Source organism: Triturus cristatus, chromosome 1_1, assembly GCF_964204655.1.
Source record: "Triturus cristatus chromosome 1_1, aTriCri1.1, whole genome shotgun sequence".
Lineage (NCBI taxonomy): Eukaryota > Metazoa > Chordata > Amphibia > Caudata > Salamandridae > Triturus > Triturus cristatus.
In genome coordinates, this window is record NC_140579.1 from 56,097,014 (window position 1) to 56,115,601 (window position 18,588).

The 18,588-nt window shown below is 47.1% G+C and overlaps 1 protein-coding gene across 3 annotated transcripts in view; it reads left to right on the forward strand.

The window, feature by feature from the left end:
• The window catches only part of LOC146869374 (solute carrier family 12 member 6-like), a 720,118-nt gene that overhangs the window by 356,558 nt on the left and 344,972 nt on the right, over positions 1 to 18,588 (forward strand). For all 3 annotated transcript variants that reach the window (XM_085599658.1, XM_085599660.1, XM_085599655.1), the window contains one exon: positions 5,485 to 5,583. In XM_085599658.1, the coding sequence (XP_085455784.1) occupies positions 5,485 to 5,583 (99 nt within the window). The remainder of the gene's footprint in view (positions 1 to 5,484; positions 5,584 to 18,588) is intronic.

Genomic DNA, 18,588 nt, shown 5'->3' on the forward strand with positions numbered 1-18,588 from the left:
AAGGACTTCGGCACCGAGAAACAGAAGACGCAACGGCCTATAGCACCGAAGGTTGGGGCACCAACGACCAAGGTCAAGGTGGTCGATCCGACTACAACAACACCGAAGAGTGCTGAGACTGCCAAAATACTGGATCAACAAGGCGTCGATCCCAAACTTCGGATCGAACACCCGAAGACTGGAAAGAAACCGGAGACCGCGTCGAGGCCTGTCTCCAAAGAGCCTGTCGGTTCCAAAGCACCGTCTGCCTTCACGTTGCAACAGGTGTCGGAGTCCCTAAAGCGCATCAGGGAACGGGCCACTCTCGAACCGAAAGCGGGTCCCGAACCGCACAAGGTCGCCATGGCTCACTCGGCGCCGGCACCGATCAAGTTTGGATTGCCACCACCGGGGGCACCGAAGATGTTCGAACTTAGGAAGAGTATCGAACAACCAAGAACAGTGTCCACGGAAAGAACCGATGTCGAAGACTCACAGGACCAGTTTATCGACGCCGACACTGGTAGGCTGTTGTTCCGCAAGCGGAGAATTGTTCCAGAAAAGGCTTTGGACTCATACAAAATTCCACTAAAAAGGAAAATGGCGTCAGGTTCGACACCAGTGCTTGTAGAACCTTACCACACCTATGATCAGGAACCACCATCCTTTTCTCCCACACACTCTGAGGCGGATGCAGGAGAAGGCTATACTGAGGATGATACCACTTATCCTGTGGATAATGACCCTGATGAACAACAGCAAGACCAGGATCAAGCATGGGGAGACCCTAATGACCCAGGAGACCCACAAAAAGCTCCTGACACTCATCCTTATAATATAAAACCATCTCCCACTGAAGATACTGCTGCTTTTAACACCCTCATTGAAAGAGCGGCTGCCAATCACGGAGTGGAACTTCATACTGACTCTGTGGAGGAGGATTTCTTGGTGGACACGTTCTCCACATCAGAAAGAACGGACAAGACTCTACCAATGTTAAAAGGGGTTATTAAACATGCTAAGGACATCTTTAAGGAGACAACCAGAGCACAGGTATTGAACCCGAGAATAGAGAAAAAATACAAACCAGCCCCAGGAGACCCAACGTACATTAAGGGTCAATTGCCGTTGGACTCCATGGTAGTTTCTAATGCTCGCAAGAGAGCTAACTCGCAGACTACAGGTGATGCTCCTCCTCCAGACAAGGAGTCCAAAGTGCTAGAAACATCAGGATAGAGGATAGCAGCACAAGCAGCAAACATCTGGCGCATTGCCAACACTCCTGGCCCGATACGACAGGTCACACTACGATACCCTAGAAACACTGCTAGAACACCTACCAGATGAATACAAAGATGGAGCGGAGCTCCTCATCAGAGAGGGACAACCCATTACAAATGCGTCCATCAAATGCGCACTAGATGCAGCTGACACTGCAGCAAGGGCAATCAACACTAGTGTGATGTTGCGGAGGCACGCATGGCTGAGAATATCAGGTTTCAAACCTGAGATTCAAAATAATATCTTGAATCAACCAGTCAACCCAGACTTTTTATTTGGCCCCGAGGTTGACACTACACTGGAAAAGATTAAAAAGGACACAAACTGTGAAATCTATGGGGGCTCTACAGTCGCAGCAGTTTCGGAGTGGCTCCTTTCGTCGCCCCGGGAATAGAGGAGCAGCTAGAGGTCAGGGGTCCCAGCAGCAGTACAGTAAAGGAGGTACCCAGAGTACCTATAATAAGAACAATAGGGGTGGATATCGTGGATCCAGCACCAAAGGCAGAGGACGAGGACACAACAACACCAGGTCCTCCGCCAATAACAAACAGTGACGTCTTGTCACTGCCCCCCGCCCACATAACACCGGTCGGGGGGAGACTCCAACAGTTCCTGCCAGTCTGGAGATCCATCACCACAGACAGGTGGGTCACAGAAATTGTCCAGTACGGTTATTGTCTGGAATTAACATCCAATCCACCCAACATACCACCAAGACACCGTCCTATGTCCTATGTCCGCAGAGCACTTGGCATTATTGCAGCAAGAAGTACTAAGTATGCTGCAGAAAGAAGCCATAGAGCTCGTGCCTGTAGAACAGCGAGGGTCAGGGGTGTACTCTCTGTACTTCTAAATCCCAAAAAAAGGACGGGTCTCTCAGACCTATACTGGACCTGAGACCTCTCAACCAATACATTCTGTCAGAGCATTTTCATATGCTCACCCTCCAGCAGGTTCTGCCGTTACTCAGTCAGGGAGACTTCCTAGCAACACTGGATTTAAAGGATGCGCATTTCCACATACCCATACACCCATCACACAGAAAATATCTCAGGTTCACTCTTCAGGATCAGCATTATCAGTTCAAAGTCCTCCCTTTCGGAGTAACAACGGCGCCCAGAGTCTTTACCAAGTGCCTAGCGACAGTGGCTGCACACTTAAGGAGACAGCACATGCACGTCTTCCCTTACCTGGACGACTGGCTTGTTCAGGCAAAGTCAGCCAGGCAGTGTGCCAGCCACATATCCCACACCATTCACCTTCTTCACAGTCTGGGATTCTCACTGAATTATCCAAAGTCACATCTTCAACCCGCCCACGTACGGCAATAACTGGGCGCGACCATAGACACTCTGGCAGCCAAAGCTCAGCCAAATTTACCGAGGCTCAACAGCATGCAACTGCTGATCAAAAAGTTCAGACCTCAACACTCCCTTCCAGCGCGAGTGTTCATGCAGTTGATAGGCATGATGGCCTCCTGCATCTTCATAGTCCGGCACGCGAGACTACATATGCGCCTGCTTCAGGAGTGCCTGGCACGTCAATGGAATCAGGCTCAAGGACAGTTGAAAGACCTAGTGTTGGTGAGCGGTCGGGCATACAACTCTCTGCATTGGTGGAATCCACAAAACCTTTGCAAGGGCCGACCGTTCCAAGAGCCTGTTCCACAAATAATACTGACGGCGGACGCGTCTCTCCACGGATGGGGAGCTCATGTACTCAATTACACAGTGCAGGGACTATGAACGATACAGCAACAAAAGATGCACATCAACCTGCTAGAACTGATGGCAATCTTCCTGGCAATGAAGGCTTTCAAAGTACACTTGTGCAACAAAGTCGTGTTGATCCGGACGGACAACATGACTGCCATGTACTACATACAGAAGCAGGGAGGAACACACTCTCCACAGTTGTCTCATCTGGCTCAGAGCATGTGGAGGTGGGCCATTCAGAGGAACATGTTCCTCATGGCAGAACACCTCCCGGGCAAGGACAACCAAATAGCGGATCTGCTCAGCAGACACAGCCACCAAATGCACGAGTGGGAGCTACATCCATCAGTACTCCAACCGTACTTCCAGCAGTGGGGTCATCCAGAGATAGACCTATTCGCCACAAGGGAAAACGCAAAATGCCAAAGCTTTGCCGCCAGGTTCCCGCATCCACAGTCGCAGGGCAATGCGATATGGATGAACTGGTCAGGCAGATTTGCGTACGCTTTTCCCCCAGTGCCATTAATACCGCTAGTGGCACGCAAACTAAGGCAACACTCAATGACACTCATCCTGGTTGCTCCAATGTGGGGACGCCAGCCATGGTACACCACGTTACTAGAACTTTCCGTGGTGCCGCCTCAAAGACTGCGGCTAACACCCAAACTTTTAACACAGAACCATGGCGAAATTCAGCACCCAGATCCGCAACAGCTGAACCTGGCGATCTGGCTCCTGAAGTCTTAGAGTTTGGCTACCTGAACCTGCCTCCAGAATGTATGAATATCATCAAGGAGGCCAGGAGACCCACGACCAGAGCTTGCTATGCGGCTAAATGGAAAAGATTTGTCATTTACTGTAAAAACAATGACATTAATCCGCTGGATGCATCCATTCAGAACATCATCTGTTACCTGTTACACTTATACCGATGCAATCTGGCATACAGCTCCATCCGTATACATCTAACCGCCATAGCAGCCTATCTTCAGAACAGGCAGCACCTCTCTTTATTCAGAGTGCCTGCCATCAAAGCCTTCTTAGAGGGACTCAAAAGAGTGATTCCTCCAACACACCCACCGGCACCGGTATGGAACCTGAATGTGGTCCTCACCAGATTGATGGGTCCACCTTTTGAACCTCTACATTCATGTGAGATTCAATTCCTCACCTGGAAAGTAGCTTTCTTAATGGCAATAACTTCGTTGAGAAGAGTTAGTGAACTCCAGGCACTAACCATTCAAGAGCCATTCATACAGGTTCACGCAAACAGAGTTGTACTACGTACCAACCCCACATTCATGCCTAAGGTGATATCGCAGTTCCACATGAATCAGACTATTGAACTGCCTGTTTTCTTTCCAAATCCAGAAAATGTCGCAGAGAGAATGCTCCATACACTAGATGTAAAGAGGGCCCTCATGTACTGTATAGACAGAACAAAGGATTTTAGGAAAACAAAACAACTGTTCGTTGCCTTTTCTCCACAACACAAGGGCAACGCCATTTCCAAAGCAGGGATAGCCAGATGGATCGTTAAATGTATTCAAATTTGCTATGAAAAAGCTAAACGCACATTAACGATTCCCCCAAGAGCCCACTCAACACGAAAGTTAGGGGCGTCCATGGCTTTCCTAGGCAACATTCCTTTAGAAGAAATATGTAGAGCAGCCACATGGTCCACTATGCATACATTTACTAAACACTACTGTGTAGATGTACATTCAAAACAGCAGGCAGCTGTAGGACAGGCTGTTCTCAAGACCCTTTTTCAGACTGCTGCAGCTGACACGGGCAGCCGCCGCTAATGGAGAGACTACTATATAATCTATGCACAGATATGAATTCAGCAGCCCACATGCCTCGAACCGAATATGCTACTTACCAGTATGCATCTGTTCTTGGCATGTAGGGCTGCTGACATTCATATCGCCCACCCTCCTCCCCGGCGCCTGTAGCGTCTGCAACACTCAGAATTACTGTATAGCATGGTCATCACTTACTGCATCTACTCCATCACTGCCAAAATGGCGAAAAACAATCTGAGGATGGAGAGGATACCCATGCGCACTGTAGTCCAGGGGAGGAGCCACCTATCTCGTGATACTTCGAAGACTCTTCCAGGACAACAATGTGCAATCATCCGGACCCAACACTAGGCGGCGATCTATGCACAGATATGAATGTCAGAACAGATGCATACTGGTAAGTAGCATATTCGATATAGTTTTCTTTGTTCACACCACGTGTGGCTCCACCCCCTATTTCCATAAATATGATAAGGGGGTGGGATTGTTGTGGCTCAGTGTGCCCGTTTATTAGACGAAAGGTAGTCTGAAACATGGGTTATGTTTGATAATAAAATAATTGTCAAATGTTAGAAATGCAATACATGAGGTGCTGCTGTTCCCTCTCTGCCTGTGCCCCAGCCTTTCTTCTGATCACCTGAAAAAGGATTTTCCTGTTTCTGCTGTTGCCTGTGTCCTAACATTTTGCTTCTACCTCCTAGGCATCATGGCTGGATCCAATCGCTCTGGAGATTTAAAAGATGCTCAGAAATCCATTCCCATTGGCACCATTCTAGCTATTCTTACTACGTCTTTTGTCTGTATCCTTGAAAATTAATAAGGACCAGAATTTGGGGGCTCAGGGTGCTGCACAATTTCATTATTTACAGACAAGGGTTTCTTTCTGCTGGCGAAATAAGGACATTTCGGTGGAATGAAGGCTCTCTCTGTTTTCTTTTTAACACTGTATGGGCTCTTTGAGTCTCCAGAAACAGGCAGGAATAGCTGAAAATGAAAACCTGGAAGCCATACACAGGGGCAGTTTCTCTTGGGTCCTTTATATGCTACATGGATTTCTTCCATCTTGTACAAGAGCTCAGACGGCCATTACAAGAAGAATGCCAATGGAAATGAAAGATTCTCTGATTAATAGATGCATCCCCTCTCCAAGCAGAGCACTCCTCCTCCACTAAGAAAAGCAAACAGCACTAAAAATAGGGGTGACTTAATGCTTTACCCTCTCACTGCTTTCTGAGAAAGCAGTCCACTGTGCCAGAGTAAAAGGGGACTCTCAAAGAAATCGACGGATTCTGTGAAGTCCTCTCCACTCTATATACATGTATGTGGTCTACGGCCCATACAATACAATTGTGGCGGTTCAGTAAGAATTCTTGAAAAGTTATTAGTCTGTGCATCATAGCTTTATGTCTGGGATTTACCTGGATCAACATTTTTCAGGGATCCACAAAGAATTAGCTTGCTTACTCATGCAAATCTATGCATATCATTCATTTGCATGCCCCGGCTTGCATATTGTCTGCATAGCCAGCAGTCTGCTTGAATACGCTTACTATGGATCTACATGTGCACAGTTATGTATTTGTGGCACATAGAACATTTGTTCTCTCTGGTGAAACTCCCTTCTACACAAAATAGGATATAGGGATGATTACTCCCTTTTTCCACCCTGCAAAAACACTTACTACTGATGTTAACATGAATGCTTTTATGTGCGTTTCCAAGTGGGAATTTGCCTGCAAAATGTTTGTGCATGCGAAGGCATGTATAGCGTTTTGCATGCCACTGAACACCTTTCCCATTCCGTCCCCAAAACGAGTTCCACCGGGCAGTCCTCCGGATTTGTGGATCGTTCCCATTGTTATCTCCTATTACAGGTACAGATATTTACTGACTCGGGTTCTCTGAATCCGGATTGTGACATCTACGTGTGCAGATTACTTTTTTCCACCTACATTTTGTTGAGGTCGCCAATATTTTACGAATCAGGAGGTTAGAAGGAAATGTTGCTGCTTGCTGTTACAAAATCTTAAACTGAGACTGAGGGGGGATATTCACATTAAACAAGGAGCTGTTTAAACCATGTAGACACTACGAAGAGGTGTTTGGTATGTTAGCCTTTGATATGTTTTCTCATTGCAGCCTTTTCATTTCATTTGTCATCGCTTCCTAGTGCTTAGGGAACACTCGCCATGTGCAGGTTAGGTAGAATATCTAACCTTACTCTCATATTCTCAGCATTTTGGAGTCCGATAGATTATCCTCTCCACTAGGTAGAAAATGTCAGCTGTCCTAGTTTGATAGCAGCAAGGAAAAGGTTTTAACACACAAAATGGAAATAAAGGAAAGAAATTGTAAATGGAACATTTCATGTAACTGTGATAGCAAGTGTGGTCTAGTTCATTGTTGGGATGTTTGGCATAATGGAGACGCTGCATCGAGCTCGCGATGGTGGCATTGCAGCAGTTAGCAGTTGGCAGAGAGCATTGAGCTTCTGGCCCCTTTGTGAACAATGACATGAGCTTTCATCTTCTATCTTTGAAAGGGGGCTTCGGCTGCATTAGTGCTACTTTCACCGGTAGCATAGGCACCCCCGGGGGTACTCATTGCATCGGATAGTCTGCCATTTTGGCCATGTAGTATTGGCCCCCCTACTGCCCCTGTCTATGTCTGCTTGGAGATTTGTCTGCTTTGTATTGTTGCCAACTTCTTTCTGTGGGAGTTTTTCATTTCGAATGGAATCCTTGCCCCAGAATATTTCTGCAGGCAGTAAGGGTCATCTGAAAGGGACTCTGTATTGATGTGATCAGACAGTTTGCAGATCCGCCCCCTATTTTTGCCTTTGCCCATCCACAGCAGGAAGCCTTTAATGCTCTGGAAACGGGGTACAATATTCATGATCATCTCTTCCAGGACTCCTCTCAAATGTCCTCTTGGTGGTCTTGTTCTCTTAGCCCTGCCCCATTGGGCTACTTACGTCTCCTGTGCCCTGTTTTGAATTCCCAACCTGATGATGTTCTCATGGCTCTCCGTGGGCCCTTGCTGTGTAGCCTGTAAGGTGGTCTGTTCATACTTTGATGGCTTTTGTGCGGATGACGTCTTTTCTAATTACCGCTGCTGGAGTATCCTCAGGCTTGTGAAGATAAGGGTATCTGTCACTTTTAAGAACTTTCACAACATCAGTGGAGTTGTCTCTGTGCTCATATTCCTGGACTGGTAGGGCATAGTGGCGCAATGCCTGGCCTTGGTTCTGAAACTAACATCCGGTGAAGTCTAAGATTACCAAACCACAAAAGGGGTCACCTCTCAAGATTAACAAAGGGATAGCACATATAAACCGATATAGTGCACTAACCTTTTGGTGAACTTGCTCCTTTCACGTCTCAGCTCCGTCTGGTAGCTGCTGCTGTGGCGGCTGCTGACACCTGGTCAGGAGTTCGAGGCCCTCCTCCACCACGCCTTATCCATGGTGGGCTAGTGGTAGAGCGTAACAGCTCTGCTGCTTGACTGCCCTTCTGCCTCTCCTTCTGCTTTTCTCTCTCGTTATTTTTTCCTGCCTCTGCCTTCTGCGCTCTTGCCTTTCTTTCCTTCTTTCCTGTTTTTCTTCCTCTGTCGCCCCTGCCGCTGTGATCACCGCAGCCCAGCTGACCCTTCCCGCTCCTATGTTTTGGCACCTCCCAGCTCCCCTGCATCACCATTTAATGGCAGCCGTGCAGCAAGCGTGCTCAGGTGTGTCAAAGACATGCTGGCTGTGCCTGGACCGCACCCAGTACCAGGGACCCTAGCTCTCAGATCTTTCACCACTACGATGCAAGCACCCTGCCACCAAGCGTCGCTGAAGGAGATAGATGGACCCTTCTCCTGCCGGAACTGCAACCGCACCTTCACCCATGCCAACACACCTACTCTTCTCGCTGTTCAGCCGACCAACAGCACACCCGACCGGCTCTACTGCATCCTCCTGAACGTGCAATCCCTCCACAAACACACCACAGAAATCTGGGACCTTCTTTTTTTTTTTTTTTTTTTGGAAAACCTTTATTTAACAGTATGTGCAGACAAATACGGGCCTACAACCCTCAGGCCGGCCTCGACAATAAAGGGCACATCAGCAAGCAATTATACAACTCAGCAGCATATCAGTACAAGCACGAATAGACCCGGTCACGTTACACACAATTGTGCCGCCGAGCGCCAGGATGATGAGGTTTAATTTTTATAAAGTTTTGAAATAAGTCCATAGCAACAGGTCTGGAAGGATCCGAATCAAAGCAATGCAGTTAGGACTATAGTGGGCAACGATCATCAGAAGAGTCAGCAAGCATTATCCGTAAGGTAATCAATCGCACTCAATGAAATCAGGATAGAAAAGAAGCATATCACATGACGATCCCCAAGCACTACCCACGAGTTCCCAATCCTCCCATCGACCCAAGAAAGAAGAAAGGAAAGAGCAAGCGAGAAAGGTAAAGAGTAGAAAGGGAGAAGAGAAAAAGAGAAAAGAAAGAAAGAAAAAGGAGGCCCATAGAAAAAACCCAACAAGGAAATATACCCCCCACCCTACACGCATGCAGAGGCTACGGCCTACCCCCCCTAGCAGTGTGTCTGTCGCCCCAAAAGAGTACCCGAAATGTAGGAGAAGAGAAAGAGAAGAAAAAGAAAAAGAATGTCACGGTTGATCGGAGGAGGGCCAAGGATCTATTCAATGCAAGCAAAATCGTTATCCGCGGTCACCCAACCCCAGGCCCCGACCTAACACCCATGCTACATGTACCTCCAACAGTCACAAGTCCCAGTCCCAGCCATATACGTATCAATGTGCAACAAGAAAAACCCCCTTCCTCAGCCTTGGCCCCTTCGAATCTGCAGTCCAACAGAATCCAATTGCAGTACAGCCAACCTGGACGGGATGGGCCACCATGGAGTCCGTTGCAGAAGTCGAGGTGTAAAAGACAAGTCAAACTGGAGTGAAGCTCGATAGTAAAGGACCACAGAATGCGCCACTGCTATGCCGTGGCTAGTACAACAGGGAGCAGGACGATGCATAAGTTCCAGAGTAGCGGCCGGCCGATGTACAGGAAGCAAGTCCAGGAGGACGCTCAGAAACGTGGCACCAAAGGACAAAAGAGATGGGCAAAACGGCGTCTGAGACACAAGCTCCGGCCATACCAAGGGAGCAGTATTGTCAGACTCCTCCAGGGCAGAGCCGAAGAGTACCGCAGCGGGCACTGGGACACGTCCCCCCGTCACTGCCACATACCTCAACTCGGGTGATCCACCGACAGTCGACTGAAGATGTGGCTTAACATGCCGCACTGGAGAATCATCATGGCCAGCTGAAAAAGTCCAATCAAACCGGTCCTCCAAACCAGTGGCAGAGTCGTGGAAGGCCAACCGCAGGTCCTCCAGTGCTGCCAGGATGTCGCGAAGCCCCAGCGGTGGATCAAGGATGGAGGGTGCTGTTGCGTCCGCCATCTTAGGCAAGCAACCATCGAGCGCCCCGGGAAGCAAGCCCCCTTCACCAGCCATCGGTATCTGGAAAGTGATGAGCTCTCTGCGGGGCCCTGGTGGTGCCGGAAACGTGGAGGCAGCCGGTCGTGGAGAGGCTTCAAGGACAGGGGAATCTGTGGTGCAGGGAAACCCACCGGCAAGACCAGGGTTTCCGATGCGGAAGATGGCGTCCGCTGCTGTAGGCTGCAACAAAGAAGCGATCCCGGCCCTCTCCCAGCTGGGCCGGGATACAGTATACGAGAGCCGGATACAATGTTGCGAGCGGGGCGCGCTGGGCAGCCGAGCATGGAAAAGGCTGCTGTGAGAATCCCAGCGCCGCGCTCCAGGTCCGGTGCACCGGCTCCTCCCTCTCCACAGCGGCCGCTGCTATCGTTGTCGCCGCCGGCCGTCCCCACTAAACAATGGCCCGGCTGCGACCGCTTGGAAGGCCGGAATGGAAACCGGGGCTCAACTCCGCCGGGGCAGCTCCGTTCTCGACCGGAGTCACAGTAACGTGGTCAGGAACGTGGCGCAGGTAAGCGTAGGGCTCGGAGGCGCAGGATTCTTGCCAGGATATCGACGAAGGGCGCAAGGGTCGGCGGAGCCGAAGAGCTAGGCGGCCATCTCGGCTGCAGGCTAGGCTCCTCCCCCCATCTGGGACCTTCTTGATGCCGCCTCTCCCGACATCGACTTCTTTCACAGAAACCTGGACCAACCCCAGTTCTGAACCGGACATTGCCATCACCATCCCCGACGGCTATGAAATCACCCGCAAGGACCGCGCTGACCGACCAGGAGGAGGCATCGCCATTGTGTACAAGAACACCCTCTGACTGGCCACGCACTCAAATGACTCATACGACTCAACGACAACCATGGAACACCTCCGTTTACAGATGCAGACCAACCCCAAAACCTCCCTCCTCGTCTACAGACACCCAGTCCCTGTCCACCATCCTTTGACACCATCATAGACCTCATCTCACCCCAGGCTCTCGCATCCACTAAGTACATTCAACACGGAGACCTCAACTTTCACCTAGACAACTCTGGTCACCAGAAAATGGCCTCCCTACTGGAGAACCTCGCCAATATTGGGCTCATGCAGCTAGTGACTGCACCGACCCACACAGCCGGACACATGCTCGATCCTGTTTTTTCTGCTAGCGGGAACATCACCTACAGCCACACCACCGAACTCCTTTGGACCGACCATCACTACATACATCTGGCCTTCGCCACGCCCATCGTACACCACTGCCCTCATTGCCCCACCCCTCTGTCGCACCTGGAACAAGGCCACCGAAGAACGTCTTTTCGACCTCCTCGGCATGGCCAACCTGCCAACATCAACAGATGCTAACACAGCAGCTCTTCACCGATAGATCTTCAACTGCGTCAACACTCTGGCACCCCTAAAGAAAACATCAGGCAAGCAACACTTCAAAAAAAGCCAGGTGGTTCACTCCCGCCCTCCACAAGTCCAGACGCACCTGCTGATGACTTGAGACTAGATGGAGGAACAAAACCCAAGAAACACATGCAACCTTCAAATCCGCCGTCAACGCACACCACCTTCTCCTCAAAACCTCAAAGCAAACGGCTTTCCAAGACAGGATAAATGCCAATGCACACAACAGCAAAGAATTCTTTGCCATCATCAAGGAGTTCGCCAGGCCCAACATCGAGATTAGACATCCCTCCCTCCCAAGACATCTGCAACAAACTCAGCACCTTTCTTCCACCAGAAGATCCGGCAGCTCTATGACGGTTTCAACACCCAAGACCCGGCCACTACACCCATCACCACTGCATGCAACCACGCTGCACTCCAACAGATCGTGCTCAACTGGACTCCACTAACCACAGATGACATACTCAAGACAATGAAGAGCATCCAGTCAGGAGCCCCATCGGATCCTTGTTGTACCACATCTTCCACAGAGCAGCATCTTCCATCAGCCCCCACCCAGGTTCGCTGCTCCATCAATTGCTCCATCAAATCCCCCACCTTCCCCAACGACTGGAAACACGCTGAGAACAACTGCCTGTTGAAGGAATCATCCGCTGACCCAACAGACCTCAAGAACTTTAGACCCATCTTCCTCTTCTCCTTCCCAGCCAAAGTCCTCTAGAATGCCATCAACACCCAACTCTCCGAGTTAATCAAAGAAAACCACATCTGGACACCTCCCAGTCCGGTTTCCGAAGCAACCACAGCACCAAGACCACACTCCTCACTGCCACCGATGACATCTGCTCCCTCCTCGACTTGGGCGATACCACAGCCCTCATCCTACTGGTCCTCTCGGCCGCCTTCTCCCACCGCACCACAAGACTTCACTACACCGGCATTTGCAACAAGGCACTGGACTGGCTCCACTCCTTCCTGACCGGCCGAACACAGTGACTCAAACTACCCCCGTTTCTCTCAGAGCGTATAGAGATCAGCTGCGGAGTGCCCTGGGGCTCCTCCCTATGCCGCACCCTCTTCAACATCTACACGGCTCCCCTCACAACCATCATCAGAAGCCATGGACTCAACATCGTCTCCTATGCTGACGACACCCAGCTGATCATCTCCCTAACCAACGGACCCACAGCTGCCAGAATCAACTTTCACAACGGAATGAAGGCAGTTGCTACCTGGATGCAAGACGGCTGCCTGAAGCTCAGCTCGGACAAGACCGAAGTACTCATCCTGGGACCTACCCCCTCAGTCTGGGCTGACTCCTTGTAGCCCGCTGGACTAGAATCTCTATCACCCCTACGGACCACGCATGCAACCTTGGTATTATACTGGACTCCTCACTCTCAATGAACCACCAAGTTAATGCAGAATCGTCATCCTGCTTCCACACGCTCTGTCTGCTTCAAAAGACATTCAGATGGCTCCCCACAGTATTCAGAAAGACGGTCACCCACGCACACATCACTAGTAGACTGGACTATGGCAATGCACTCTACTTTGGCATCACCCAGAAACAGCTCAGAAAAACTACAGAACATCCAAAACGTCAGAGCCAGACTGGTCCTCCGCAGCCCTCACCACAGCCACATGACACACCTCCGACACCTCTGACAACTCCACTGGCTCCCCATCAACAAGAGCATCACCTTCAAGCTCCTCACACATATCTACAAGGCCCTCCATGACGCAGGACCAGAATATCTGAACCACTGTCTTGTTTTCCACACACCTGCCAGATAACTCCTCTCCACCCAATTTGTCCTGACTTCTGTCCCACTATTCCACAAGACCAGAACTGGAGGAAGATCCTTCTCCTACCTCGCCACCAAGACCTGGAACACCCTGCCCCTCCACCTCAGGCAATCCTGGTCGTTGACCCAGTTCAGGAAGGACCTCAAGACCTGGCTCTTCGTCTGAACCCCCCACCCAAGATGGATCAGCAGCCCCTCCCCCCTCAGTGCCTTGAGACCTTCACAGGTGAGTAGCCGCGTTTTACAAACCCCTAATTGATTGGTGGATTAAATATATCGAGTAATAGATTTTGTTGCAACAAGTAATTGTAATGATATTTGTATACGGTCTGTTCCATGCTATTATTGGCCATTGCTTATTCTTTAAAAGCCACCATCTGAATATGCCAACAGCTAATGGTTTTTAGCAAGGGGAGTCGATTGGTTATTGGAAGTGTCAGAATAGGCGTTTCGAATTGGAGTTTCAAATAGCGAGGTTTTTGAAAGGGTTCTTTTAAGAGCCCTAACTAAACTCATCTCCCAAATTCTCTCATGTTCCAGTGCTTGGTGTTAAGCATTAATCAACTCTAATTCCCACCTAGTTAACTTATTCTTTGGACCTAGACAAATGGGGAGCAGCAGGGTTTGCTAAAATAATCAATAACAAATCAGTTAAATGTTGGCAATGAGTAGTAAAAGTGATGAGAGACAAAGCATTTGCTCCTTTCGGCCATTTTTGGCTGCTTATCGTATTGATAATCGGGAACTGATTTCTTCCTCAGAATCTCAACATCCTAGCAATTCACCTTTAGCTCTACAGAGCAACAACATGGATAAGCATGAATGGGCCTAAACTTTAAATGTTATGGAACCGACCATAACTCTGTGGAAAATAATGGACATCAATTTATTAGCACCAGAAAAACAAAATAAATGCCTAAACCTTTCCCCCAAATTCAATATCATAAATCCAGAAACAATTCACTGTTCATTGACCAGTCAGGGTTTTATCTCTTTGCCTTTTCTGCCAATTTCTCTAATTTGCAACTTGATTCTGATGCCAAATCAGCACAAATAAGAATAATTCTGATCTCTCCTGACCAGCCACAGCATTGGTGTTACCCAGATTCCTTTCTCATATCCCAGGCTCTTGTAAACAGCTACCTTTTAGGCCAGATTACCTTACCAGAATTGCATGCAAGATCTTTCATCAAACCCTTCCGTCACTGCTTTTAACTGCTTAGATCTTGACTTCGTGGATTGCAGATTTCTGACTCTCTCTAAATTACCTGGAAATGGACATTTTGAAAAAGGGAAATGATCCATCCATAGGTGCAGGAAACCACTTCTTCGGATTCCTGCCAAAACCATCATTAAAAGAAGTCGGGCAAGGGGACTTGATTTCACATAATCCATCTGCTCATCACTTCTTGCCTTCTCCCTACTTCAGCCAACCTTTCAGGGTGTCCCATCACCATGACATCCCCATGACATTCCCATTAAAGGGCATTGTTAGTGCTAGGAATGGCCTTAGCCCAGAGACCCTTTTTCACAGAAATTTAAATGGTGAGATATAAGCATGTGCCTCAACCAGCAGCCACATGTTATCCCCATAACACACAGACCCAACCTTGTACGTATCATACTAATTACCACACGCCCTGAAACTACAGAATACACTAACTGAAGCAGAAAAGGTTTCAAGATAATTAATCACTGCATTAATCCCCTGCCTGACCCACCTATTCCACACTCTACAGACAAGATCAATGCCATCAATCTCTTCTTCAGTGAAAAATAAGGAGCATCCAACAGAACATTGACAAAACCAAGTCTTCTCCTCTAACATCCACTCCCTAGTTTACAATTTAACAATGGTGACCTTCAAAGCCCTGTCTCTCACAAATCTTGCTGACATACCCAGCTCCCTCAAAGCCTTTACCTATGAAGATGATGTCGCTCTGGGGAAGCGCTCTCACCCCCACTCACCATTATCAATGCCGCCCTCATTCAGGGCATCTTTTCAATAGCTCTCAAGACAGGTCAGATCCACCCAATCCTAAAGAAATCTACATTAGACCCTGATGACCCCTCCAACCACCAGCCCATCACTCGCTCACTCGTCATTAGCAAGATCACGGAAAAAGCAGTTTATGTTCAACTCCCTTGTCGCATCAGTGCTAACCATCTCCTACATGACTATCAGCCTGGCTTCAGATCATGCTGCTGCACAGAGACAGCTAACATACAAGTCTTGCTGCTGCATGGAGACTGCTAATCTACAAATCACAGACGACACCCTCCAAACAGATAAAGAGGCCCCTGCCTCCCGATACTGCTAGACCGCTCACCTGCCATCAACTAAGCTGTTCATACAAACCTCAACCACACCCTGGAGTTTTGAATGAGATTCAAAGGCAATGTTCATCACTGGTGCTCCTCCTAACTTTCTAGTCGAAAACGGTTTGTTCACATAGGCACCTCCAGGTCCCAGAAGATTATTGTTACCTGCAGAGTCCGACAGAGTTCCATACTGTCTCCTGTCATCTTCAACCTGTTTGAATTCCTTTGAGCTCTATTAGCAGACAACATCGGCATTCACCAGTATGCCCATGACATACTGCTCCTACAGAAACTCTCCTTTGCCCCAGACATCCAACATCTCAAACTTTGTCTGCACCTCATTCAGACCTGAATGTCCAGTACCTACCTGGATCCTAACTCACACAGTAATAACTAACAAGCTGTCCTCTCACTCGTTGACTGAGCTTGCTTTTGACCCTGAACATTGCTCCGCTGCCTTTTTGCCTAGGTTTGCGTTATGCAGTTACACATACATATTTTTTTCACAATACTATTCTAAGCCTTTAAGTTAAAGAAGTTCTGCATTTTGGTGTCTAGAGAAGCTGTTGGACACATTATGTGCCTGTCAAGTTTCCATCAATAAAAGTATAGGTTGTTTCCACAATTCAAGTGATGAAAGATTTCTTACACGACCTCAGGAAAGTTTTCTCATTTCTCAAGTGAACCACATCATCTGGATTGCTGGTTATAGTTTTGACAAGATTAATGGGGGCTTTGGCTCAGGGCCACTGTCTTCACAACTCTGACGTGTTTATCCCAACATTCAATTTTCAAACGCAATTAGTGAAATAGAACACATATCAAACCAGAAAATTGCAGAAACATTCACTCTCCAAATATCGCAGCTTTCGTATTTGAGACCTCTGCACCTGGGATAAGAGCAAGCGAATATCTACAAATGCTCTAGAAACAACTTGTGAACCTCATAAGCTGAACTAGTAGCTCTGTTATTGGAGTACAATACCCTTTCTTCCTAAAGGATTGTTGCTATACTGATTATCAGTCCTAAAACACTTTTCTTAGTAAAGAGATAGATTAGCAAGGAAAATTGTAAAAAAATTGAAATCATTAATCATCAATGTATTTTTCCCGTCTTTGTTCCTGACAATTTATCGGACAAATGCTAAACAGTGTTCTCTTAGCTTAACTACACCAGGGCAGAAGGGGAGGTGGGATGATACACACCAGAACTATAAATGCAAAAATATGGACAGTGAAGGGAGAAAGGCCCAACATTAATCTAACACAACAAAAAATAATAGCAAAAAACATATACAAGCACTGTTGCAAACTAAAAGATGTGAAAAGGATAGTAAAAGCCACCCAAGATGACAAACATTGTGTAAAATGTTGGTATAAATGTCAATTTACAAGGGTGGATCATTTTAGAGAAAAACTATTTCACAATTCGTACTATGATTATGTACCTAACTACCAATCAATTTTTTTTCAAGCATCTTGGAAAATGGCCAGGGCGCTATAATTTTGAAGTCCAACACAAACACATATTTTCAAGCTTTCTGTAAACATTATTGTGTAGCACTAATAATAAGGTCTCATCCGTGAGTTCTCAAAAATTCCCCCTTTGCCCCCCCCACTGCATCTTCTGTTCCCTTTAGATAATCACTTCCATTTACAATATTTAAATCTTTAAAAAAAGGTATGTCAACAGTAGCTAACAACTGTTTTTCAGCATTCCTAAGCCTCATTTTTCTAAAATGATGTTCTCTGTTGTATTCCTGATCACAAGGCAACATTAGGTGAAATTTAATATAATTAAGACCCCCAAACAAATCACTGCCTGCAAAGGGAGTGAAAGGCTAAAAGTATTGTCTGCATGTGTTCTGAGATAGATTAATAGAATGTGAATCTATTATTGATGTGTTCTAGAAGTATGTTTGGATGTGAGTAACTATGAAACTACTATTCCACTTTTTTGCATTGACATGAGAATCCAGAGGCAGGCACCAGAAACAGTATAACATTTAAGTGACCAATTTTAAAGAATGAAAGGCTGTCACAATCTCGTTCTGAATGTTTTTTTTTGCTTAGGAGAACACAAGCTAGAAGTATTATGTCTCCCCAGTTAGGTTTCCTATGGGGGATGTTCGGATCTTTTTTCCGGGTATCCATTTGCTCCTATGAGGAGCTCAGAAGATTATGGCAAAATTCCTCGTTAACGAAGAGATGCTTAAACCTTCTGCTCTAGAATGATCCTTGCCACTGCCTATAATTAGGGCTCCCAGTTATATAGTATTTTTCTTATTTTTTTTTTTTACATTTCCATCTAGATTTCTCCATATTTATTTTTTGTTTTTATCCATATTTATTTTGGATTTTGTGAACAAATGAAGATTACAGATTAAACTGGTATATTTCCACATTTATTTGATAAATATGCACTCATGCTTTAATGTCTGCCAAGTTTCAGTGATCTGAACACCCGCAGAAGATAATTCAGTCTACTTATATAAAAATATGCACATTTTAGTATCAACCATGTGCATATCTTCTACTGTTTAAGCCTCTTTGCTAACATTCCTTTCTTTTTTAACCCCCCTTACCTATCAATCCACACAGTTATTGGCCTGGCAGTCATGGCAGAGAGTATTTAAAATCATTAAAAAAGCAACCCAAGTTCCAGTTTTATCCACATTTAAAACTAAATACATTCAAGGAAAATAAATTATTTTTTGTCTTTATTTGTCTGTAAAAATCAATAAAAACGGAAATCTGAAAGAAACAGTTATAGA